Consider the following 27,265-nt stretch of genomic DNA (forward strand, 5'->3'; position numbering starts at 1 on the left):
TTTCCATTTGTCTCTCCTGATACCAACCTGACTTGTGTACCCATATATCCTGATCTCTCCGCTACTGACCCTGGCTACGCCTTTTAAACCTGCAGCACAGCATACCCTCACTAACAGCTGCTCCAATGAAGACCAGGTAGTCACTTAGCTATGCCCCTCCAGGGTAAGCCTGGCTCTTGCCGCAGTGGGTCCACACTCACCAGCGTTATACATTGTGGTACTGCTTTCCAGGACTTTGGCAAACAAAATGCCTTATCCTACAGTAAATATTGCAAAATTTTGACTCATCAGTCTAGAGTAGCTGCTGCCATTTTTCTGCATCCTAGTTCCTATGTTTCCTGCATAGTTGAGTTGCTTGGCCTTCCTTCCAAGTTGAAGGTATGGATTTTGGTTAATGAAGGAAAGCGATCCAGCTGAGTGACCAGGTGATTTATTCAGTGCAATACAGACATGGCATAGTCGTGGTTAACGCGTTTCTGGCTTAACGCCCTTAATCATAACAATGGTTATGATTAAGGGCGTTAAGCCAGAAACGCGTTAACCACGACTATGCCATGTCTGTATTGCACTGAATAAATCACCTGGTCACTCAGCTGGATCGCTTTCCTTCATTTCTCATTGCTGCGGCCGGGGCAGGGTCGGATCCGTGTCTGAGGTGCGGTGAGGTCAGGCGTGGGTGAGCTGGATTCCATTACATGGATTTTGGTTGTACATTTTCTGTGAAGACCATTTCCAGTGAGACTTCTCTGAACAGTAGATGAATGTAGCTGGGTCCCACTGGTTCCTGCCATTTCGGAGTTGAAGCCGGTAGTGAAATAAAGACCGAGTCTTGTGGAGTTGCTGCCTGGTCTGGAAATACACTTGCTGAGGGTGATTCTGAATAAAATATTGTTATTCAGTACATCTTTTTGCTTTGATTCGTACTACACACATAAGAGCTGGACCGGCTCCTTTATCGGGTATATGTGTCTACAAACACCGGTAAGTGGGATATTTAAAACAAAATGGATGCCGGATTCAAAATAGGGAGACAGGGCTGTACATATAGCAACTAATCAGAGTACAGAGAATAGTATTGAAAGGTCTAGAAAACAGCTATACTAATATTAGTACAGAAATCAAAGTCCAATTGAATGATGTTTGGATTGTTAAATACAAAAAATAAAATATACATATATGAAATCCCCTATAGATTAATGCCTGTATAACACTCAGCTATTGATATATATTTATATTGTTTAGATGATGGAACACTTAGGCCGGCGTTACACGGGACGATATATCGTGCGATCGCATAAGCAATCTCACCCGCCCCCGTCGTTTGTGCGTCACGGGCAATTTGTTTCCCGTGGCGCACAAAGTCGGTAACCCTCTGTCACACGTACTTACCTCCCGAACGACCTCGCTGTGGGCAGCGAACATCCCGCCCACCTCCTTCCTTCCGCATTGCCGGCGGGACGCAGGTAAGCTGTGTTCGTCGCTCCCGGGGTATCACACGGAGCGATGTGTGTTGCCTCGGGAACGACGAACTACCGGCGCGCAGAAGGAGGAAGGACTTTATGAAAATGAACGACGTGTCAACGAGCAACGATAAGGTGAGTATTTTTGTTCATTCACAGTTGTTCGTAGCTGTCACACTCTACTATATCTCTAAGGATGCCGGATGTGCGTCACGGAATCCGTGACTCGCCGACATATCGCCCGATATATCGTAGTGTGTGACGCCGCCTTTAGACTGGGGGGGGGGCATAAGTGCATTTAAAGCACCACTCCAGTGTTTTGGATTTTTTTTTTCAGTTCTGGAGTGGCGCTTTAAAGGAGTTTTCCCCACAAACAACGTTCATTTTAAAGTTGTTTTTATTCAATAGATCTTAAAATAATTATAATTTATACATTTGTATTTATTTAAAAAAAATCTACCGAGATAATCTTATATATGTGCCCCTGATATGTACTGTGTAATGGCCGTGTGTGACTGTACAAGGACTCGGTCGGATCATACCACATGTCCTGTGCTGAGATAATCTTATATATGAGCCCCTGCTATGTACTGTGTAATGGCTATGTCTAACCATACAGGGATATGGTCTGATCATACCACATCTCCTATGCTGAGATAATCTTATATATGTGCTCCTGCTATATACTGTGTAATGGCAATGTCTGACCTTAGAGGAACATGGTCTAATCATACCACATGTCCTGTGCTGAGATAATCTTATATATGTGCCCCTGCTATGTACTGTGTAATGGCCATTTCTAACCATACAGGGACATGGTCTGATCATACCACGTCTCTTGTGCTGGGGAGGAAGTAATTACCGTATTTTTCGGACCATAAGACGCACTTTTTTCCCCCCAAATGTTGGGGGAAAGTGGGGGGTGCGTCTTATGGTCTGACTTTAAGGTTACGGGTGCGGGGAATGAGGGTGGCCGCGGTGCAGCGGGTCATCGGCGGCACGAGCAGGCTGTAACAGCCTGCCGTGACCACGTGGGCCCGCTCATTACATATGCACGCCCATCCTCCCGCCCATCATCTCTCAGCGAAACCGGCGCTGACAGGTGGGCGGGGTGATGGGCGGGGGTGCGTGCATAATTAGCAGCCGGCCGTGATCACCCCTGGCAACTACAGCCTGGAGTGATCATGTGCGGCTGTATTCACTGCCCCTCGTGCATCATTATCAGCGTGGGGTGCAGTGAATCAGTGTACTCACCCGTCACCGTGTGTGGAGCCGCCCCCCTGCAGCATCGCGTCTTCCTGTCTGTGCCGGCGGTCAGCTGATCTGGATACTAGCGGCGCGCACCGCGATAACGTCATCGCTGTGCACGCCGCTAGTATCCACCAGAATCGATCAGCTTACCGCCGGCACAGACAAGAAGACGCGATGCTGCAGACAACGGTGACGGCTCCACACAGCGGCGCTGCAGCTGAGACAGAGATCGGTGCTTCAGGGAGTGAGGAAGGGTAAGTATAAACGTTTATTTTTTTTTCCTGTGCCACAGGATACACGCCATTTACCAGGATGGGGGCATTTCATGAGCAGGATGGATGGGGGCATTTCATGAGCAGGATGGATGGGGGCATTTCATGAGCAGGATGGATGGGGGCATATCATGAGCAGGATGGATGGGGGCATTTCATGAGCAGGATGGATGGGGGCATATCATGAGCAGGATGGATGGGGGCATATCATGAGCAGGATGGATGGGGGAATATCATGAGCAGGATGGATGGGGGCATATCATGAGCAGGATGGATGGGGGCATATCATGAGCAGGATGGATGGGGGCATATCATGAGCAGGATGGATGGGGCATTTCATGAGCAGGATGGATGGGGGCATATCATGAGCAGGATGGATGGGGGCATATCATGAGCAGGATGGATGGGGGCATATCATGAGCAGGATGGATGGGGGCATATCATGAGCAGGATGGATGGGGGCATATCATGAGCAGGATGGATGGGGGCATATCATGAGCAGGATGGATGGGGCATTTCATGAGCAGGATGGATGGGGGCATATCATGAGCAGGATGGATGGGGCATATCATGAGCAGGATGGATGGGGGCATTTCATGAGCAGGATGGATGGGGGCATATCATGAGCAGGATGGATGGGGGCATATCATGAGCAGGATGGATGGGGCATATCATGAGCAGGATGGATGGGGGCATATCATGAGCAGGATGGATGGGGGTATATCATGAGCAGGATGGATGGAAGGTATATTATTAGCAGGATGGATGGGGGGTATATTATTAGCAGGATGGGGGGTATATGAGCAGGATCATATACAAGGCAGGAGGATCCTTATCAGAATGGGGTACCTTAGTAGAGAATTTGGGGACATTACCCCCATAACAGTGTCAGCAGCAGATCCTCGCCCCATAACAGTGTGTCATGACCATATTTTTTGGTTAAAATTTTATTTTCCTATTTTCCTCCTCTAAAACCAGGGTGCGTCTTATGGTCAGGTGCGTCTTATAGTCCGAAAAATACGGTACGTATATAGACATTACAGCACGGGATCACAAATTATTCTATGAGGTAAAATATTTTTTTAAAAAAGGCAATGAAATGCTTTATCTTAAAAAAAGAATCAGATATGATGACATGCTATGCTGTCAGTATACTCTCTTTTGCTTCCTCCCCAGCCCAGGAGATGTTGTATGATCAGACCATGTCCCTGTATGGTCAGACATGGCCATTACACAGTACATAGCAGGGGCTATATAAGATAAGATTATCTCAGCACAGGAACATTTTTGGTAAACACAGTGAGAGAGGACCTGCTCAGTGGCAGACCACGCAGCCACTATGGGGCCCGGGAGTCAGGGGGGCCCAGTGCTTGTGTGGCGCCCCTGACCTGGTCAGGCACCACTGGGTACTGCACCCATGCAGGGGCAGTACAACACAGGTAATCCCAGAGGCTGACTAGGGTGTGAACTTACACAAACACTTGGTAACCAGTACACACAAAGCTAGAGGGGACCACTGAGCAGACTCAGGGAGGGGGGGTGTCACTCGCCTCCCAGCTAGTGGTGGGTGGTATCACTGGGAACAGGAGTGTGCAGAGGCAGTCAGTCAGAGGAAGTAGAGGTGAGGAGTCGCGTCTGGAGGGCAGAGCAGTGAGCAGGACCTTCCAGACACTGCACCATTCATGGCTGCTGGTGGGGGAGAAAGGGCCACCTGGTAGTGCCGTCCGAAAACCACCTGAGGCCGGAGTGCAAGGAGGTGGCTGAGTACAGGGACTGCCTAGTAGACCCTGCCCGCACGGGGTACAGGTACCCAGAGCAGGGGCCCATTCAGTTGGCCTGCTACACCTGCCAGTGAGGGCACTGCATCCTCTCCACCAACCACACATAGAGTCCGCAGCTACAGCAGCAACGAGGGGCCCATAGGTGACTGACGGCAAGCAGCTAGAATCACCTGGCCTATGCTGCCCGCAAACGGGCCAGAAAGGGGAGAACGGCGTATGCGTCTTCCCTGGGTGACCTCAGCAGGGCTTCAAGTCAGGTCACCTCAAAACAAGAAGGGCTAGGAAGGCGAGTCAGCAGTCACCCCTACATCAGCCGAAGAGATATCTGGTTCCACCTGGTCCACCACAGCATCGCCGGGGTTAACTCACCCCTGCCGTCTGAAGTGAGTAAAAACCCTGAAAGACATTCCTGCTGTGCGTGTGAGTTCTTCTGCGACCTGTGGTACCACACACCTACACCGGGCCCTGGGGCCAGCCTCACTCTCAGGAGGCCACCACATCTAACTGCACCCACCATCAGCCCAGGTGTCAATTAAACTGCAGTGGTGGTCGCCCTGATCGCAATACCGAGAGTGGCGTCACGAATCCCATAGAAGTCAACTTACCTGTGACCAGAAGGATCCAGGACGTGCAGTCCCTGAAGACCCTGAGACAACCTGAAGGTAACAGGGCCATGGGGCGGCACACTAGCAGCAGCATCAGGTCCCCCATGCCCATCATTGCACACAGCAATGATGAAGAATGGAGCATCATTCTCCCCCTAAGCCTGCGCTTGATGTCTCAGTGCAGCCGAGCGAGGTGAGCGCCACTGAACTGAGACATGCAGAGCGTAGGACGGGAGGATGACATGACCAGAGCAGCGAGGGAACGAGGCGAGGTGAGAACTTGTTTATTTTTTTTTGTTAATCAGTGAGTACACAGTGGTCAGAGGCTTATGTGGGTGCATTAAACATTATGGGGGCTTCATAATATTATATGAAAGATATCTTATATATAGACTATGGGGGTGCATTATAATACATGGAGGCCTAATGGGTGCATTGAATGGTATGGGGGCTGCACAATATAATATAAAGGACTATGGGGCTGCATTATAAAACATGGAGGACTATGGGGCTGCATACTACAATATGAAGGACTATGGGGGTGTATTATAAAATATGGAGGACTATGGGACCTGCATTATAATACATAAAGGACTGTGGGTGCAGTATAATATATGGAGGACTTAGGGGTGAATTATAATACATGGAGGACTAAGGGTGCAGTATAATATATGGAGGACTATGAGGTGAATTATAATACATGGAGGACTATGAGGGTGCATTCTAATATATGAAGGGTTATGTGGGACCCATTAAACTATATGGAATGCTATGTGGGGGCCATTATAGTATTTGGAGAGCTATATACGAGGGAGGACAATGATATAAGCATGGGATGAGAAAGATTTGTCCTGAGGGAAAGAGGCTTTTTCCTTCAGCACCCAGCTTTCTCATGCTCTGCTATACATCTTTCCCTCAGCACCCACCTTTCCCATGCTCTGATATCATGAGAAAGCTGGGTGCTGAGGGAATGATGTATAGCAGAGCATGGGGAAGGTGGATGCTGAGGACAAGATGGATATCAGAACATAGGAAAGCAGGGTGCTGATAGAAAGACGGATTTCAGATCATGGGAAACATTGGTGCTGAGGGAGAGAGACAAGTGTCAGCCACACAATCCCCGAGTGTCAGCGTCATTATCCTGTACCCCGAATGTCGGTGTATGGTTGGGGAGGGCAGGTCCAAACTGCACTGAGGCCCATCAAACTATTGTTATGCCGCTGCTGAAGAGATATCAATAGCAGAGTTTTATACAGACATCATTCTTTATATTTGGCTAAGCACAGTCTCTGTGATCCTTGAGTTGGGCAATGGAGTCTATAATAAAGCAGATACATCCAATGTCAATTCATTTAATATCTATTTATTTTAGCCCGAGACAACTACTATCTACAAGACTTTCATTAGTCTATGATACAGGGTAACTACATTAATTATATCTATCTATGTATTTAACTATCTGCCTCTTTGAACAATATGGATACAATTAGATAACACGCAGTATAACTTTCTAAATACCATAATAATGTAATATATTTTATTTTTGTACTTAATCCCAACATCATCCAATTAGACTTCACATCTTGTACTGATAATAATATAGCTCTATTATAGACCTTTCAATACAGTGACACTTCTCCGCACTCTGACTAGTTGATATATGTACAGCCCTGTCTTCCTATTTTGAGTCTTGCCCCATTTTTTTATTTATTTTTTTTTTTTTAAATATCCCACTTACCTGTGTTTTATCATGGTCTGACTTCAAAATGCATACTAAAAAAAGACATATATGCTGAATAAAGATCTTTTATGCTGAATTACCCCAAGCAAGTCTCTTTCCAAGTCAGGAAGCAGCACTACAAGAATGACTCTTTTTTTTTTTATCTATTGTTAAAATTGTTCTTGCAGAAATGTGCCAAAGTAAAGGTACCGTCACACTAAGCAACATCGCTAGCAACATCGCTGCTAAGGCACAACTTGCTAGCGATGTTGCTTAGTGTGACATCCAGCAACAACCCGGCCCCTGCTGTGAGGTCGCTGGTTGTTGCTGAATGTCCTGGACCATTTTTTAGTTGTTGCTCTCCCGCTGTGAAGCACACATCGCTGTGTGTGACAGCGACAGAGCAACAACTAAATGTGCAGGCAGCAGGAGTCGGCTTCTGCGGACGCTGGTAACCACGGTAAACAGCGGGTAACCAAGAAGCCCTTACCTTGCTTACCCGATATTTACCTTCGTTACCAGCGTCCGCCGCTCTCAGCTGTCAGTGCCGGCTCCCTGCTCTCTGCACACGTAGCTGGAGTACACATCGGGTAATTAACCCGATGTGTACTGTGGCTAGGAGTGCAGGGAACAGGGAGCCGGCACTGGCAGTGTGAGAGCGGTGGACGCTGGTAACGAAGGTAAATATTGGGTAACCAAGGTAAGGGCTTCTTGGTTACCCGCTGTTTCCCGTGGTTACCAGCGTCCGCAGAAGCCGGCTCCCTGCTGCCTACACACATAGCAGAGTACACATCGGTAATTAACCCGATGTGTACTGTGGCTAGGTGTGCAGGGAGCCAGCGCTAAGCGGTGTGCGCTGGTAACCAAGGTAAATATCGGGTTGGTTACCCGATATTTACCTTAGTTACCAAGCGCAGCATGCTTTCACGTGTAGCGACGCTCCAGCAATCCCTGCCAGGTCAGGTTGCTAGTGGGATCGCTGGAGTGTCGCTTAGTGTGACATCTCACCAGCGACCTCCTAGCAACTTACCAGCGATCCCTATCAGGTTGTATCTTTGTTGGGATCGCTGGTAAGTTGTTTAGCGTGACTGGGCCTTAACTCCCATTATCCATGTGTATGTAGTACTTGTATACCCAACACAATACTATAAAGTTAGTAGAAATACTAACTTGTCCTTATTGTAATTTTCTGGTTGTTGCCCGATGTGTGTGGGTACTGTTTTAGCTTTGCTTGTTCTATTTTATGGTGTAGTAAACACCATAAATTATGATTTATCTGATTATAATTATATTAAATATATATATATATATATTATATATATATATATATATATATATATATATATTATATATATATTATAATTATTTATTATTATATTATTGAATTATCTGATCATACAGCTGGATATCTTCCAATTTCAAAGGGAAGTATGCAGTTTTTCATTTGTTGCATTGCCAAAATCTCACTATCATCAAATCTGTGTGGGATTACATGAAGAGACTTTGCACAGTCCCACTGTGAGAGTACTGATATTGCAAATAATCCACCTGCAGTGTCTCCTCCTGTCCACCAGAGGCGTGTCAGAGATGTCTGCTCAGTCTTACAGAAGGATTCTGTGAGGAGAAGGACTCAGAAAGTGGAAAGGAGAGAGGGAGGCAGATTGAGAGAGACCCTGAAGTGTGGTGGCTGCCTCTACCTGCGATAGTTTGAAATCCCTGGACTGCTGGAGACAGCCTGCTGATTTCTGTGCTAAGAGAGGCCACACAGCTAAGTGCCTACATTCATAGACTGTTGTCACAGAGAGAAAATTGTGATTAGAGCTGATCTGCATCTGAGGCCTTTCTATGAGACTGTGACTTAAGCCCTGAAGTGATCTCTCCCCATGATTGCCGGTGCCATAGAGGACTGTTGCGGAGACGGATGCGGATTGAATACCCCTTTGCCCGGAGACCTTCCTGGGTAAATATCGTGTAACAGTGAGTCCTGAGCTCAGGCCTGGCCTATAGCTGCGAACAAGTGTGCACACTGACTTGGTAGTGGTTTTGGCGCCAAACCAGGTGTAATATATATATATATTTATTTATACCACGCAGTGGTCACCGATGTTTTACTGTTTGTGTATATCTGCTAGCAGGGGTTTAACCCCCGAGGAAGTTTCCTGTATTGCTCATATGTGTGGGGGAAGGGTGGGGAATTAGAGTTTCTGCTAAGATTGTTAACTGTTGTGCTGGTCCAGGGACAGCTCCTTACTAAACCCAGTGATTTTCACCTTCTAGTGCTTCTCGAAGTTCCTGGTTAGGTAAATTTATTTTTGCTGATTCCTGTCCCACTGGAATCGGTATCTGACCCAGCATGCTGATCCTGGTTTAGTAACCGGGTGTTTGTACATTTATTGGTGTCTATACTCACTCACATCACATATTGAGTTTTACCTCCTGTTTCCCTTACAGGAGTACAAAGAGTTTGCAGTTAAACCTAGCTCTCGTTCCTTGTTCGTGGCCCGATGTATCCTGGGAGTAACCTCTCGGTTTCACACTACATGCGCAGAAGATCTGTGGATAGTTCGCCTAAGGCGGGCTTTGCATGCTGCGACATCAGTAACAATGTGTTACCGATGCTGCAGCGATAGTCCCGCCCCCGTCGCACGTGCAATATCTAGTGAAAGCTGCCGTAGCGATTATTATCGCTACGGCAGTTTCACACGCACATACCTGCCGTGCGACGTCCCTCTGGCCGGCGACCCGCCTCCTTCCTAAGGGGGCGGGTCGTGCGGCGTCACAGCGACGTCACACGGCAGGCGGCCAATTGAAGTGGAGGGGCGCAGATGAGCAGGATGTAAACATCCCGCCCACCTCCGTCCTTCTCATTGCAGCCGGGAGGCAGGTAAGGTGATGTTCCTCGCTCCTGCAGCTTTACACACAGCGATGTGTGCTGCCGCAGGAGCGAGGAACAACATCGTACCTGTCGCACCATCGGCATTATGGAAATGTCGGAGGCTGCAGCGATGATACGATAACGACGCTTTTGCGCTCGTTCATCGTATCAAAAAGGTTTTACACGTTGCGATATCGACTGCGACGCCGAATGTGCGTCACTTTCGATTTGACCCCATCGACATCGCACGTGCAATGTCGCAACATGCAAAGTCGCCCTAAGGTTTTGCAATTGCCTCCCTGCCGAGTTCCTTCAACATGGAGTGCAAGTGTATCTAGAGTAACTGATGTTGTGATGCTGTATGGAAGACAAGGAGTGATCACACAAAATATGGATTTGATATAGATTCCCCTTTTATTCCACATTTTGTGTTTTGTTAATAGTTTTTGTTTTATCTATTAACACTTCTATTTTAAAATCATTTCTTTTTAAAACATTTTTTTTCCACAACTGCCTATAACTTTTGCACAGTTCTATTTACACAATACTATAATAGTGACAGAAATATGACACTATTATCAAGATTTACATTACAAGAAGGAAAGTCATGGAATTATGGAAATACAAGTGCATCTCAATAAATTAGAATATCATCAAAAAGTTATTTATTTCAGTAATTCAATACAAAAAGGGAAACATTATATAGAGTCATTACAGACAGAGTGATCTATTCTAAGTGTTTATTTCTGTTAATGTTGATGATTATGGCTTACAGCCAATGAAAACCCAAAAGTCTTTATCTCTGAAAATTAGAATATTATATAACACCAACTGAAAAAATTATTTTTAACTCAGAAATGTTGGTGCCTACTGAAAAGTATGTACAGTAAATGCCTCAATACTTGGGCTCCTTTTATATGAATTACTGCATCAATGCAGCGTGGCATGGAGGCGATCAGCCTGTGGCACTGCTAAATTATTATGGCAGCCCAGGTTGCTTTGATAGCAGCCTTCAGCTCGTCTGCATTGTTGGGTTTGGTGTCTCTCATCTTCCTCTTGACAATACCCCATAGAGAATCTATGGGATTTAGGTCAGACGGGTTTGCTTGCCAATAAAGCACAGTGATAATGTGGTTATTAAACCAGGTAGTGGTACGTTTGGCAGTGTGGACAGGTGCCAAGTCCTGCTGGAAAATGAAATTTCCATCTCCAAAAAATTTATCAGCAGCGGGAAGCATGAAGTGCTCTAAAATTTCTTGATAGACGTCTGCGTTGACTTTGATTTTGATAAAACAGTGAAGCTACACCAGCAGATAACATGGCTCCCCAAACCATCACTGATTGTAGAAACTTCATACTATACCTCAAGCAGCTTGGGTTGTGTGCCTCTCCACTCTTCCTCTGGAACCTTGATAACAACACCTTGGGTCACTGAGCAACAGTCCAGTTCTTTTTATCCTTGGCCCACGTAAGACACTTCTGTCATTGTCTATTGGTTATTATGAGTGGCTTGATACAAGGAATGCGACAGTTGTAGACCATGTCCTGGACACGACTGTATGTGGTGGCTCTTGAAGCACTGACTCCAGCAGCAGCCCACTTTGTGAATCTCTCCAAATTTATGAATGGCCTTTTCTTAATAATCCTATTGCTCGAGTAACCCAGAACAAACAAGTCCATAAAACAACCAATAAAAGTACCAAGAACAAGTTACAGGTGATTAATCTTTCCTCACATGTCCTCTCCGACGCCCAGATTGATGTGTTGTCTAGAGGGCTAACCTTTTCCCCTACAACGCATTTTGACTATTTTTCAGCTTTGAAAGACACACATCTATTTGTATGAAAAATTATCTTGAAGAAGTTACATCATAAAAAAGATAATATGGAGATGGATAGTCCAGCTGAACAGGAGGCCCTACAGGCTTTGGAGGATCTGCTCTCGGAACAGGCCAGTGTCTCCTCAGGTGTGTTCCCTAAGTTGCTACTGCCCAGATCGTCAAGGTTCCCCCCCTGTCAGTATGTCCCTCTGTGGAGATCTTTACCTGTCTTGTGACAGAAGAACTTAAACAAATATCTACTAGAAGAAATGGTGACAACTACTTAACCCATCAGCAAAGAGTTGCTTTGCAAGAATTAAGTGATCTTAGGGATGAGGTTATTAAACCTGCTGACAAGGGGGGGAACATTGTCATCTGGGCCGTGGACAAATATGAAAAAGAAGCATTGAGGCAGCTTCAGGATAAACATACCTATGTGAAACTTTCTTATAATCCTCTGCAAAAATTTTCGGTCGAGTTGCAGTGTATCTTGGAGGCGGCTCATGAGGTTGGACTGATTGATAAAAAGATGATGGAGGGACTCTCCACTAAATACCTAAGGTCCCAACATTTTATTTGTTGCCTAAGATCCATAAAGATGCCCTTGATCCCCGGGACATCCTATCGTGTGCAGTATGGAGGGCTTGAGCGACCCTATATGCAAATTTATTGATTATCATCTGAAACCTTTGGTCGAAACTTTGCCCTCCTTATTCCGGGACATGACGGATGTTCTCAGGCGGATTGATGGCATCTTTATGGATCAGGACATGCTAATTGTGACAGCTGATGTGGAGAGTCTCTATACTTGCATTTCTCATTCAGATGGACTGGAGGCAACCTGCCTCTTCCTCGAGATGGGCGGTCGGGATGGCGATCTCAATAGGCTGATTCTTGAGCTGCTCCACTTTGCCCTTACACATAATTTTTTTCTTTTTAAGGACCAATATTATCTGCAGCAACGCGGCACTGCCATGGGCGCGGCCTGTGCCCCCGTGTATGCCAACCTCTTTCTCGGTATGTGGGAGCGGTCGGTATTCGGTGACGGAGAGACGGGGGCCGTCTCCCATGTGCAGTGCTGGCTCAGATATATTGATGACGTTTTGTTCTTTTGGCAGGGCACGGTGGAGCAGCTCGACTTATTTATGGCTGAGTTAAACAACAACAACCTTAATATTAAACTGACCTATAAGCATAGCAGCAGGTGCATTGACTTTTTGGATATTAATATCGAGGTGGACACTTTATCCCCTATCCAAACTACGGTATATCGGAAGTCCACCTCTGTCAATGCCCTGCTACATGCCTCTTCAGCCCATACACCAGCCACAATACGCGCCATCCCGAAGGGCCAATTCTTGAGGACGAGGCGGATTTGCTCTTCTGACCAGTCCTTTGAAAATCAGTCCATTGACCTCATGAGCCGTTTCCGTGATGGAGGGTACAGTAACCGGAGCATTAAAAAAGGCTATTTACGTGTCAAAAAGACCTCACACAACCAACTGCTTAATTATATTCCAAAACAACAGACCGATGATTTCCCTATTTGTTTCATAGGTACCTATAATAGTCATTGGCAGACTATGCGGAGTGTTCTGTGCAGACACTGGCCTGTTCTGAAATCCGATCCTTCTCTGACTCAATTACTTCCATCTCATCCTCTCATGACCGCCCGCCGCTCTAAGAACCTACGAGATATATTGGTAAGAAGCCATTATGTACCTCCTTCCTCCAAACCATTCTCCACTCGTGGCCCTCTACAAGGGTGCTTCCCATGCGGACGTTGTGTTGCATGTCCCAATGTAATGCGGACGAATACATTTTCTTCTTCTGACGGCACTCGTATCATGAATATTAGAAGCTATATTAATTGTACCACAACTTTTGTTATCTATTATACCACATGCCCATGCTCCCTGGTGTATATTGGCCTTACTTCGCGTGAGTTGCGGGTACGCATCAGGGAGCATGTTCGTGACATTAGTGCTGGGATGTTACTGATCTCTCTGTACTAAAGACTCTTCCCCGTCATTTTAAGAGATACCATGGGAGTGATCCCTCTGGCCTTAGGGTGCGGGGAATTGATGTCGTCCGGGGTGGAGCCAGGGGTGGTGATCTGAAGAAGCGGCTGGCCCAAGTTGAGGCCCAGTGGATCATCACCCTTGACACCCTTACTCCGAGAGGACTGAACGAGAATATCAGTTTTGTGCCATCTTTGTAGGTTTTGCGCGGTTCCATTGTCCTTAATGACATCTCTGTGTTTTTATTGTTTTTAATATGTTTGAATTATTTTTTAGTTTATCCCTCACCAAGTGATTTATTACTTGGGTTGAGGCTCCGGGTCTATTTTTGTACTAGGGTTGCTATCTATTGTTCTGATGACATATTTTCTTAATGACTCCTCTTTTAGATCATTATGCTGGATGCTATATTTTCTATACAGACGCTTGTCGTTGTTGTTGTTGGGATGCGGTGAAATGAGTTGGAAATTGAAGAATCTGAATTGGATATACACTACTTTGATGACTGAATATCCCCCATGATCTCCTTTGAGTCCTTTTTGGACGAAGAAACAGAAGATATGAGGCCTCATTATGGACTACACATGATCTGATGAATTTTTAGAATGCAACCACTTTTTGTGCAATTTGATGTTACCTTGAATATGTTCCCCTTTCATCCTTTCATAAGCTTTATACATCGTGAATCTTGATATGTTTACCAAAATTCTCTTCCTTTTTCTATTGGCGTTTATAACCCCTTGAATTTTGGGTCCTATGTACGCTTTGGAGGCCTTTTTTATATATATATAAAAAATTACTCTACTTCTTATCTGTGCTAACGGCCCCTGTCCCTATATTGGTGAGTTCTGATTCCTTTTAATGCGGATACTTCGGTTCGCACACGTGGTTGTCCTGAGTAACGCGTCCTCAGGTCCGCGTGTGTTTGATACCGGTACCCTAGTTGATTGGACGGACCCCAATTTGGATGATGCGGCTGCGTATTTTTGTGGGCTCTCCTTTTTGTAATGTTAACCCTAGAACGCATACCGCAGGCCTGCTAGGTTACTTGTTTTCTATAGTTGATTTCTATGGTTGCGCGTTCTAGGGTTAAACGCCATTGGCAGTATCTATTATTCTGGGACATTGTATGTGTCCTGTAGACTATTCTTATATAATTCTGCCCAGCTCTCTTGTGTCAGAGATTAATTTAGTTGAATGTGCCTGCCCTTATTGGATTCGAATTGCTATCCAGCTTAAGATTGGGCAGGTACTTGTATGAGAGACCGATTTAGGACTCTTGGTTTTATATATTCATACTGCATGTTTGATCTGGACTCCCTTTTCTATTGTATCCTTCCTCTTTTTTTCTGAGCTGCTTTAACTCTTTCAGATGTGGTAGGGAGGTGACTTATATCCACAGTGCTCAATATATGGGGTTTGCGTCCCATACTATTCATTATCGTCTTAATCCATCCAATTGCACTGGTGCCGCCAAGTGCGCGCCTATGGTTCCTTTGGTGACCCCATATTGTGACTGTGGACGGGTGTGGTTGACACCCTTGCACTTTGATGAGCCTTTGTGGCCATTTACATGCATGTCCCTTTTTATATGATCTGGTATATTTTTTCAGGACGTTTTAACTTTTCTTGTGGATTTTTTAGTCCTCCCCTCTACCTTAAAATGTTTTTCAATGCCCAGACATGGAGTTCTTCTGTCCTAATTTTCTTTATGCTTGTTCTGGGCGGTCGCGGTGTGCGGTGCGCGTGCGCGGTTCCCTGGGTGGCGCGTCCTTGGGACCGCGCGTGCGTTCTGCTGACGTGGCAGCTTCCTGGATCAGGCACTTGTGGATGTTTTGGTTACCATGCACGTTATACCGCATGTGACGTTCCACTTTGGCTACCCAGGCAACGCGCCCTTGATAATGTATGTGCGTACAGCTTGTGGGCGTTTCTTTGCTTGGTGACCACGTAATGTTTAGCTTTGGTTGCCTAGGCAACGCATCTGACTCTACACGTGCTTACAACTTTTGGGTTTTTCCTCCATGTCCGGGTAGTTGCTCCCCTCCACCCACAGCTGCACCTTGTTGTACTGGGAATATAAGGGTATATAACTCTTGAATGCTCACATAGACCCTGTGCCTCTCTATCTTGAAAAAGCACTTGTACCATGCAAAACGTGTCGATGAAGTCCAGGTTCCTCACTGGGGGTTCTCTCAAACTGAAGGTTTAATCTTTATCCCTCTGACTTCCAGGTAATTAACTCTTACTTGTTAGGTATTATATTGAATGGTTGGTTTGTTTATACACATCCCACATGGGATTACTCCTATATTGGGCCTTATAGCTGTCCTCTGCCATTAATATGTATAGTCCTGGTTAGTCTTTATACCCTCAGTTTGTAACACTTCAACACTGACCGGGGGTCTCAGGATTCACCTGATTAAGATTTTAATGTAATTAAGCTGATTTATTCACAGGATTTATGGGTAATCCTGAGTATCTTTGGTGGTTTTCTCAAGACCATCCCTGTCTGTGTAACAATTGTGTCCATGTAACAATCTGTATATTTCCCCAGATGATTCATTTTGGTGATGTTTTATTATGTTTTTAATTGTCTATTGTGGTTTTTTCATATCTAATAAAATCGTCCATTTTTTTGCACATATACTCCTTGTCCTCTTGTGTATACATAATCCTATCAAGGTTGTGTTTATCCTGGTTGCTTGTGCACCTTTTTCTACCACCCTTTTTCCCTCCTCTCAACTTTCCATTAATATGCTTGGATACAGCTCTCTGTGAACAGCCAGCTTTTTTAGTAATGAACTTTTGTGGCTTATCCTCCTTGTGGAGTGTGTCAGTGACTACCTTCTGTCAAGTCAGCAGTCTTTACCATGATCGTGTACCCTACTGAACCAGACTAAGGGACCATTTTAAATGTTTAGAAGCCTTTGCATATGTTTTGTGTTAATTATTCTAATTTTCTGAGATAATGACTTTTGGGTTTTCATTGGCTGTAAGCCATAATTATCAAAATTAACAGAAATAAACAGCTGAAATAGATCACTCTGTTTGTAATGACTCTATACAATATATGTGTTTCCCTTTTTGTATTAAATTACTGAAATAAACTAACTTTTTGATGATATTCTAATTTATTAAGATGCACTTGTAGCAGCATCAATAGGTTAATTATATGCAAATAATAGAAAAATGGAAGCATTTTCAAAATATCCCGAATTATTCAGTATAGAGTATGAGTGCCAAGTGTAGAAATACATGCACTTACATGGCTTGGCCTGTTATTTCCGGACTTATCTCCCATCGCGCACATCATTGGTCAGCAATTACAAAAGGACTTCCAGCAGTGAGTCTTGATAATTTGAGTGCACAAGTGCTTTCAGTGTGGCAGAACACTGCTCAGACAACCAGTAATGACTTCACTGATAGCAGCTACGGCGTGCAAGTGTACCCATTTCTGCATTTGACTCTCATACTTGATACTAAAGAATTCAAGATGTTTTGAAAATTCTGTCTCCATTTTTTTATCACTTGCTTGTTATTAACAAGTCTATCGAACCAATAATTTCTAATAATTTCACAGTTTTACAGTCATGGCCGAAAGTGTTGGCACCCTTGAAATTGCTCCAGAAAATGAAGTATTTCTCCCAGAAAATTATTGCAATTACACATATTGTGTTATACACATGTTTATTTTCTTTTGTGTGTATTGGAACAACATAAAAAGACAGGGAAAAAAAAGGCAAACGGGACATCATTTCACAAACAAATCCAAAAATGTGCTGGAAAAAATTGTTGGCACCCTCAACTTAATATTTGGTTGCACATCCTTTGGAATAAATAACTACAATCAATCACTTCTCATAACCATCAACAAGCTTCTTACACCTCTTGACTGGAATTATGGACCACTCTCTTTTTGAAAACTGCTCCAGGTCTTTCATATAGTGTTACGAACCGGCGCCGCCATAGCCGCAAGCAGCCTGCTGCGGTTCCTGTTGTGCCCAGGCGCCGGCTGCCGTTCTTGGCCGTGCCTCAGGTCGTCCAGTTGGCTGCTCCTTCCACCACGTCTAAGTGTGGAGAGGCAGCTAGTGCGCATGCGTGCGCCGATTTACCCCAGCCAGAGTCTAAGCCCGGTGTTTTGCCTAGTGAGCATGCTCAGCCTGATTGTGTTATGTCTGAGACTAAGTCCTCAGTTCAGGCTACTGAGCATGCTCCCACAATTAACCCTAACAGCCTCTTTGCACAGGTACTTGGACTTTGTGCTGTGTCTAAGTTCTGGGAAGTGCCTACTGAGCATGCTCAAACTGATAGTCTGCTTTCTGAGCCTGTTGCTCAGGCTACTGAGCATGCTCAGGCACTTAGTGCATCAGAGGCTAGGTCCGGTAAGGACCTCACTGAGCATGTCCGTGAGGTGGCAGGCCCTGATAGGGCAGAGGGTGTCAGGTGTCCTGATGACGTGGCAACTCCGGACTGGCTCGCAGAGGCCCGCCCCTATGATCTGGCACCTCACCATTGGTCGTCAGACGATGACTGGTGAGTGTTTGGGGTGTGGCTGCCATGAGGTCATCAATGACGTGGCGGTTCCGGATAGGTCGCACGTGACGTCACTGATGACATGGCACTCTGCTATTGGACCTTGGTGGTTCCACCCTGGGTTTGGGGCGAACCCAGGTTATAAAAGGGGCTGGAGACAAGATGGAGGTGTGCAGTCTTCATTTAGAATTCTTGGTGGCATAAGCCTTGTTGGAAGCGATAGGTAGGGCTAGGCGTACGGTGCCTGTCACGCCAAGATTCGTGGCTCAGCACATGAGGGTCAGGCGCCGTGCTTCCTTGCTACCGTTCCTGTTGTGCTAGAGCAGTCCAGTGGCGTTAACTGGGCTGCGGCTGCTGCGTCACCTGTTCAGTTGTGCCTCCTACGCACATGGACAGAATACCTGTTGCGTCACCTGTCCGAGAGTGCCCTCTACGCACACGGACAGTGTACCTGCTGCGCCACCTGTCCGGTTGTGCCCTCTACGCGCACGGACAGCGCACCCCAGAACCCCTGTGAAGTTAACAGGGTGTTCCTGGATTGGGTGTGTGAACCCTATTATCCTCCTTGACTTCCCAGTCAAATGCTACTGGTGTGACTACCTGGTCTGACGTGTCATTTACACACGTGGCCAGTCGAGTGGTGGCCAGAAACGCTAATCGGAGGACCGCTCAGCCTGACGTGTCTTACACATGTGGCCGACAGGGCGCTGTCGCAGCGGTCTTCTCGGTCAACGCTAACTGGTTAACATCCGGCCTGACGTGTTGTTACACATGTGGTCGGAGTAGCGTCCGCTCCACCGAAACGCTAACTGGGTTGTCGTCCGGTCTGACGTGTCCCTACACACGTGACCGGTTCCTTGAGTTATCTCAGAGCCATCCAGCTCTATAGTCTCCGCCTAACCCACAGGGTGCCAGCAGCTCCATTACCATCTGGAGCACGGTGGGCCCCGACTGGCGATTTGGATATATATCCCTGGTCCTAATCTGCTGGTCCCTCCATAACATATAGCAAGGATGCCTTCTCCCAACAGAACACAGGTGTTCAATGGAATTTAGATACAGACTCATTGCTGCCACTTCAGAACTCTCCAGCAGTTTGTTAACATCCATTTCTCGGGGCTTCTTGAAGTAAGTTTGGGGTCAGTGTCCTGCTGGAAGACCCATGACCTATCACAAACCCAGGTTTCTGACACTGGGAATTATGTTGCGGCCCAAAATACTTTGGTAATCTTCAGAATTTATGATGTCTTGCAAACAATCAAGGCACACAGTTCCAGAGGCAGCAAAACAACTCCAAAACATCTTCGAATTTCCACCATATTTGTCTGTAGGTACTGTTTTTTTATTTGTAGGCCTTATTCAGGTTTTTCAGTAAAGTATAGAAATATGTGCTTTACCAAAAAGCTCTATCTTGATCTCATCTGTCCACAAGATGCTTTCCCAAAAGTATTTTGGCTTACTCACATACATATTGGCAAACTGCAGTCTAAGTTTTTTATGTCTCTGTGCCAACAGTTAGGTGCTCCTGGGTCTCTTGCAATAGTGTTCCATTTCATTCAAATGTCAAAGGATAATTTTGCTGACACTAATGCCCCCAAAGCATGCAGGACAATTGAATTCCTTTGGAACTTGATTGGGGGTCCTTATCCACCATCTGGACTATCCTGCAATGCAACCTTTCATCAGATTTTCTCTGCCTTCCACACCCAGGGAGATTAGCTGCAGGGCCATGGGATGTAAACATCTTGATTAAGTTGTGCACCATGGACAAAGGAGCATCAAGATCTTTAGAGATGGACTTGTAATCTTTAGATTGTTCATATTTTTTTTAACAATTTTGGTTCTCAATTCCTCAGACAATTCTTAGTTTTTCTGTTATCTATGCTTAAGGTTGCAAACACAGATGGACAATGTAAAGATTGAGTCTACTTCTCCCCTTTTTACATGGTTACAGGTGTGATTTTCATATTGCCCACACCTGATACTTGCCACAAGTTAGTTTGGAAGAGCATCACATGCTTGAAACAAAGTTGTTTACCCACAGTTTTGGAGAAGCGCAAACAATTTTGTGTGAACTATTTAGGGGTCTTGTTTTAAATTATGTCCTTTTAATCTCCTTTTTTTGTCTTGCTCCAATACACACGAAGTAAATAAACATGTGTACAACAAGACATGTGTAATTGCAATAATTTTCTGAGCGAATTATCTCATTTTCTGGAAAAATTTCAAGGGTGTCAACACTTTTGGCTATACATACAGTACAGACCAAAGGTTTGGACACACCTTCTCATTCAAAGAGTTTTCTTTATTTTTATGACTCTAAAAATTGTAGATTCACATTAAAGGCATCAAAACTATGAATTAACACATGTGGAATTAAATATTTAACAAAAACGTGTGAAACAACTGAAAATATGTCTTATATTCTAGGTTCTTCAAAGTAGCCACCTTTTGCTTTGATTACTGCTTTGCACACTCTTGGCATTCTCTTGATGAGTTTCAAGAGATAGTTACCGGAAATGGTCTTCCAACAGTCTTGATGGAGTTCGCAGAGATGCTTAGCACTTGTTGGCCCTTTTGCTTTCACTCTGCGGTCCAGCTCACCCCAAACCATCTTGATTGGGCTCAGGTCTGGTGACTGTGGACGCCAGGTCATCTGGCGTAGCACCCCCATCACTCTCCTTCTTAGTCAAATAGCCCTTACACAGCCTGGAGGTGTGTTTGGGGTCATTGTTCTGTTGAAAAATAAATGATGGTCCAACTAAACGCAAACCGGATGGAATAGCATGCCGCTGAAAGATCCTGTGGTAGCCATGCTGGTTCAGTATGGTTTCAATTTCGAATAAATCCCCAACAGTGTCACCAGCAAAACACCCCCACATGATCACACCTCCTCCTCTATGCTTCATGGTGGGAACCAGGCATGTAGCGTTCATCTGTTCACCTTTTCTGCTTCGCACAAAGAAGTGGTGGTTGGATTCAAAGATCTCAAATTTGGACTCATTAGACCAAAGCACAGATTTCCACTCATCTAATGTCCATTCCTTGTGTTCTTTAGCCCAAACAAGTCTCTTCTGCTTGTTGCCTGTCCTTAGCAGTGGTTTCCTAGCAGCTATTTTACCATGAAGGCCTGCTGCACAAAGTCTCCTCTTAACAGTTGTTCTAGAGATGTGTCTGCTGCTAGAACTCTGCATTGACCTGGTCTCTAATCTGAGCTGCTGTTAACCTGCGATTTCTAAGGCTAGTGACTCGGATACACTTATCCTCCGCAGCAGAGGTGACTCTTGGTCTTCCTTTCCTGGGGCGGTCCTCATGTCAGCCAGTTTCTTTGTAGCGTTTGATGGTTTTTGCCACTGCACTTGAGGATACTTTCAAAGTTTTCCCAATTTTTCGGACTAACTGACCTTCATTTCTTAAAGTAATGATGGCCACTCGATTTTCTTTACTTAGCTGCTTTTTTCTTGCCATAATACAAATTCTAACAGTCTATTCAGTAGGACTATCAGCTGTGTATCCACCAGACTTTTGCACAACACAACTGATGGTCCCAAAGTCATTTATAAGGCAAGAAATCCCACTTATTAACCCCTTCACAACCTTTGACGGATCTTTCCATTATGGAGCGTGTGAGGTTAGTCCCCGCCCCCTGCCGCGGGCAGGATGCGGCGATCCGCGCACATATAAGCTGTTTTCAACAGCTGACATGTGTGCCTGCATGTTATGAGTGGAATCGCATTCCACCCATAACATTAACCCCTTACATCTCGCTGCCAAAGTTTGGCAGCGAGATGTATATACGCGCGGTCATGATTTTCACTTACCGCCGACCCCCACCGAAAGTCACATGAGCGATCACGGGACTTTCGGTGGTTGCCATGGTAGCACAGGGTCATGTGATGATGTCTGCAGCTATGACGAGTCAGTTTTGTTTTCACTCGGCCCGGAGGCCAGTGAAGCAGGAAGTGACCGTATCTGCTGTTTACAGCTGTATAGCTGTGATCAGCAGATAGTGCAGAGCGATCGGATTGCTGATCACTATAGCCCCCTAGGGGGATTAGTAAAATAAAGAAAAAAAAGTTTTAAAAAATAAAAAAACAAAACCCTAAAAGTTCAAATCACCCCCCTTTCACCCCATTGAAAATTAAAGGGTTAAAAAAAAATAAAATATATATATATACACATATTTGGTATCGCCGCATTCAGAAATGCCCAATCTATTAAAATATAACATCAATTAATCTGATTGGTAAACTGCGTAGTGGCAAAAAAATTCAAAACGCCAAAATTACGTTTTTATGGTCGCCGCAAGTTTTACGCAAAATGCAATAACAGGCGATCAAACGTAGCATTAGAAACATCAGCTCGAGATGCAAAAAATAAGCCATCACTTAGCCATAGATCCCAAAAAATGAGAACGCTGCGGGTTTTGGAACATGGCGCAAAACATACGCCACTTTTATTGGACAAGCTTGTGAATTTTTTTTAACCCCTTAGATACAAGTAAACCTGTACATGTTTGGTGTCTACAAACTCGCCCCGACCTCAGGCATCACACCCACACATCAGTTTTACCATATAGTGAACACGGTGAATAAAACATCCCAAAAACTATTGTGCCATCACACTTTTTTTGCAGTTTTTCCACACTTGGAATTTTTCTGCTGTTTTCCAGTACACCATAAAACTTATGGTTTCATTTAAAAGTACAACTCGTCCCACAAAAAACAAGCCCTCATATGGCAAGATTGACAGAACAATAAAAAAGTTACGGCTCTCAGAAGAAGGGGATCAAAAAACAAAAACGCAAAAACGGAAAGTGCCTGGGGGCTGAAGGGGTAAAACCTGACAAGGCACACCTGTGAAGTGAAAACCATTTCTGGTGACTACCTCTTAAAGCTCATCAAGAGAATGCCAAGAGTGTGCAAAGCAGTAACCAATGCAAATGGTGGCTACTTTGAACCTAGAATATAAGACATATTTTCAGTTGTTTCACACTTTTTTGTTAAGTATTTCATTCCACATGTGTTAATTCATAGTTTTGATGCCTTCAATGTGAATCTACAATTTTCAGAGTCATAAAAATAAAGAAAACTCTTTGAATGAGAAGGTGTGTCCAAACGTTTGGTCTGTACTTTACATATACACTGTATATATATATATATATATATATATATATATATATATATATATATGTATATATATATTAGTACCTTTGAAAAGTATTTACAGTATATCCTGTGAATGTTTTTGCATTCTTTCACGTTACACCCATAAACTCAAATGTATTTTATTAGGCTGTTATGTGCTATACCAACATAAAATAGCGAGTATTTGTGAAGTGTAAAGGTAGCAATGCATGGTTTTCTAAATAATTAAAATATAAATCTGTGACTTGCATCTGGATTCAGCCCCTTGTAGCCTGATACCCCTAAATAAACACCTGAGTGACCAATTGCCTCCTAGTCACCTAATTAGCACACTAAATCCTCCTGTTTAATTTATTCTCACTATAACTACAATTATTCTGTGAAGACCTCACAGGTTTGTTCAAGAACATTGGGGATCAGCAACATGAAAACCAATATATACATTAGACAGTTCAGGGATGAAGTTGTGGAGAAGAGTAAAGCAGGGTTCGGTTATAAAAAAAATATCTCAAACTCTGAATATCTCATGGAGCACTACGAAATCCATCATGCAAAAATAGGAGTATGGCACAACTCTAAACCTACCAAGACATGCCCGTCCATCAAAACCTATGGAGAGCACTAATTACAGAAGCAGCCACTATTGGGTATAAATGCAAAACACTATGTGTGGTGGAAAACCAACACTGTACATCACCTTGAAATCATCATCCCTATCATCAAACTTGGTGATGGCAGCACCATACTGTAGAGGAAGCTTTTTTTCACCTAAATACAGGATAATCCTAGAGGAAAACCTATTAGAGGATGCAAAATACTTGAGACTGGATTGCACATTTTCCTTCTAGCAGAACAACGACCTTAAACATATTGCCAGAGCTACAATGACTGGTTTAGATCAAAGCATATTCATGTGTTTGAATGGTCCAGTCAAAATCCAGCTTAAATCCCTTTGAAAATCTGTGACAAGACTTGAAAATTGTGGTTCACAAATATTCTCCATCCAGTTTCTCTGAGCTAAAAGTATTTTGCAAAGGAAAAGAGGCAAAAATTTCAGCCTCTAGATATGAAAAGCTGGTAGAGACATACCCCAAAGACTTGCAGCAGTAATTGCAGCAAAAAGTGGTCCTACAAGGTATTGACTCTGGGCTGAATACCAATTTACGTCATAATTTACAGAGTTATATATTTAAAATATTTAGAAAAACATGTATCATTTCTTTACACTTCACAAATACTTGCTACTTAGTTTTGGTATATCACATATAATCCCAATAAAATATATTTAAGTTTGTGGGTGCAATGTGAAATTTTTACCGAAAGTTCATATGATATAAATACTTTTTCAAGGCATTGTATATATAACACATATACACATTTTTAATTCTGTAATTTTTATGATGTACTGGCACTGTACTGAAAGTGTTTGTAGACGTGTGACTGAGACGGAGGTTCCTGCTTACAAGGTATTAAAGGATTTACTTGTTATTAAAAAACCTCGCTTCTCAAGACTGAAGGGATTTTTTTATTTTATTATTTTACCATTCTTTGCCTAGATTACCATCCACCAGCCTTGGTTGATGACTATACACAGCGCTTACAAGCTTTTTCCTCTAGAACTCGTAAGCATTGCAGTGAATTTGGTTGGAGCACAATATCAGCTCCCGATCTGGGATACAATCTTCATTGTATCCTAAAATTTGTATACTCCATATTTTAGTGTTCCATGTTATGGCCACCATGGCTATCCTATCTTCAGGTCTCCTGAACTAAACTAATAGCATCACATATGCTTATGCTGCTTTTGGTTCAGGTCTGGAGATCCACTGTTGCGCTGGGAGTTTCAGTCATAATTGATCATAAAATAGGGCCATGTGAATGTTGCTTTATATAGATAATAGAAGTGATGTGGGAATGGTCTCTTGGGACCCATATATTGAGTGGTACAGGGCCCAATATATCTATGGCTGCCCTTATAGGGAGATAACTGTCAATTAAGCACAGCTGGGAAGAAACAAGCTGGGACCACTATGTTTTTAGTCAACTTTTTCCTGGTCCGTGTTTACCTGGAGAACAAAAGGATCAAATTTAAACTCTCCAATCTATATCTTCTCCCAACATCTGCCAGAGGATAAGATAAGAGTCTCCCACAAACACATTACATGGTTGGTGGACTTGGCTGACTATAATCTTACATTTATTGGGGCCTTCAGAAGTCAAGAATGTTTTCCTGGCTTTAAGAATTCTTTTGTGGCAAAAAATGCTGAAACCAAATGTTGGCTATGAGTTAACAGGAAAAAATGAAATGCATTACAGTAAGGTTTTTGATGACTTATTTTCAATAGACTGGTGCTTTTTTGGGGTACCTGGAGTATTTTCCCAAACCCAGCATTATCTTGATGTTGTTAAGTAGAAAATAACCTTTTAAAACTCTTTAGAAGTATACAAAGCCTTATATTTCCTATGTGTGATTCATCTGAAAGCATAGGGGCTTTGTTCTCTACAGCTGTGTGTAAGGCCTCTGAGCCCTGCCATTAATGCTTCATGCCCATGTATCTGTTTTTGCCGTACTATATTTTTCACACAGAACGCTTTAACCAGACACTTAAAGGGATTGTCTGATATAGAGGTTGTTGGGTTTTTTTTCGTGCGGATGTTCACAGACTTTAAAAGAAAAGCATACTCAGCGCCTTCACCCCAGGGTGCGCTGGAGGTCTGTGGAAGCGTTGCCTGCTGTGTTCAGAAGTCACAGGACCCCCACAGCCTTTGATTGGTTGCAGTGATCAGGTGACTAGAAATGCTCATGATTGGATGTTTTTCTTATGACACAATCTTCTAGTCACCTGACTGCTCTAGCACATCACAGGCTGTGGGGGTCCTGTGAATCCTGAGTGGAGTAGGCAATGAATCAATGCGGGTGGATGATGGTGGATGAGCATGACTGTCTGTTTTGTTTTTTTTTTATTATTATAAGAGCATTTGCACCTTAAAAGAAAAACATTTTGAATTGGGCAACTCATTTTGCAAACTCAAAGTCAGAAAGAATACTCAGAGCTCATATATTAATTGAAAAACTATTAAAAAAATGATACTCACTGTAAGGAACACATTCATACTGTACTTCAAGATATTTGTAAGTCCCTGGGCAGGGATCTGGAAATACATCAGGTCCAGCCACAACGGCACACTGAGTCCTATTATTGCATCTGAAATAGAAAATAAGAGTTGAAGTCCATATGTATCATCTTGAGCATATATCATATTTAAAAAAACAAATAACCTAAAATCTGAACTCTTAAGAATCATTTTTAGAGGCTTCTGAACAAATGCAAGCTTTAGATTCATCCCCAACATAAAATAGCGGGTTGATACTATGATAATAAAAAGTAAAAAAAATGAAAAAAGAGAAACATGAAGCAATTGATAATAGTCTGTTAAAGTGAACCTATCAGGTCCAATATGCAGCCAGGACCACGAGCAGTTCTGGGTATATATTGATAATCCCTGTCTAACCATTCCTGTATCTAGTAGCATAGATAAAGGGATCGTTAAGGCCCAGTCACACAACGATTTACCAGCGATCCCGAAAACGATGCGACCTGATAGGGATCGCTGGTAAGTCACTGGGAGGTCGCTGGTGAGATGTCACACAGTCAGATCTTACCAGCGATGCAGGAACAATACAGGTCGCAGTAGCGACCTGTATAACGATCTCAGCAGTCACTGTGACCCTGTCACACAGTGTCAAACACAGCGATGTGTCCTGCCCAGCAGGACA

At 44.0% G+C, this 27,265-nt stretch overlaps 1 protein-coding gene across 15 annotated transcripts in view; it reads right to left on the reverse strand.

Annotated features, from left to right (window-relative positions):
- Positions 1-27,265, reverse strand: part of ADGRL3 (adhesion G protein-coupled receptor L3) — a 1,180,558-nt gene that overhangs the window by 739,989 nt on the left and 413,304 nt on the right. For all 15 annotated transcript variants that reach the window (XR_012754627.1, XM_075352554.1, XM_075352542.1 and 12 more), the window contains exon 5: positions 26,584-26,693. Coding sequence is in view for 14 of the 15 variants with exons in the window: in XM_075352554.1 (XP_075208669.1) it covers positions 26,584-26,693 (110 nt within the window). In the remaining variant the exon portion in view is untranslated. The remainder of the gene's footprint in view (positions 1-26,583; positions 26,694-27,265) is intronic.

The sequence above is a fragment of the Anomaloglossus baeobatrachus genome, chromosome 1, assembly GCF_048569485.1.
Source record: "Anomaloglossus baeobatrachus isolate aAnoBae1 chromosome 1, aAnoBae1.hap1, whole genome shotgun sequence".
Classification (NCBI taxonomy): Eukaryota; Metazoa; Chordata; class Amphibia; order Anura; family Aromobatidae; genus Anomaloglossus; species Anomaloglossus baeobatrachus.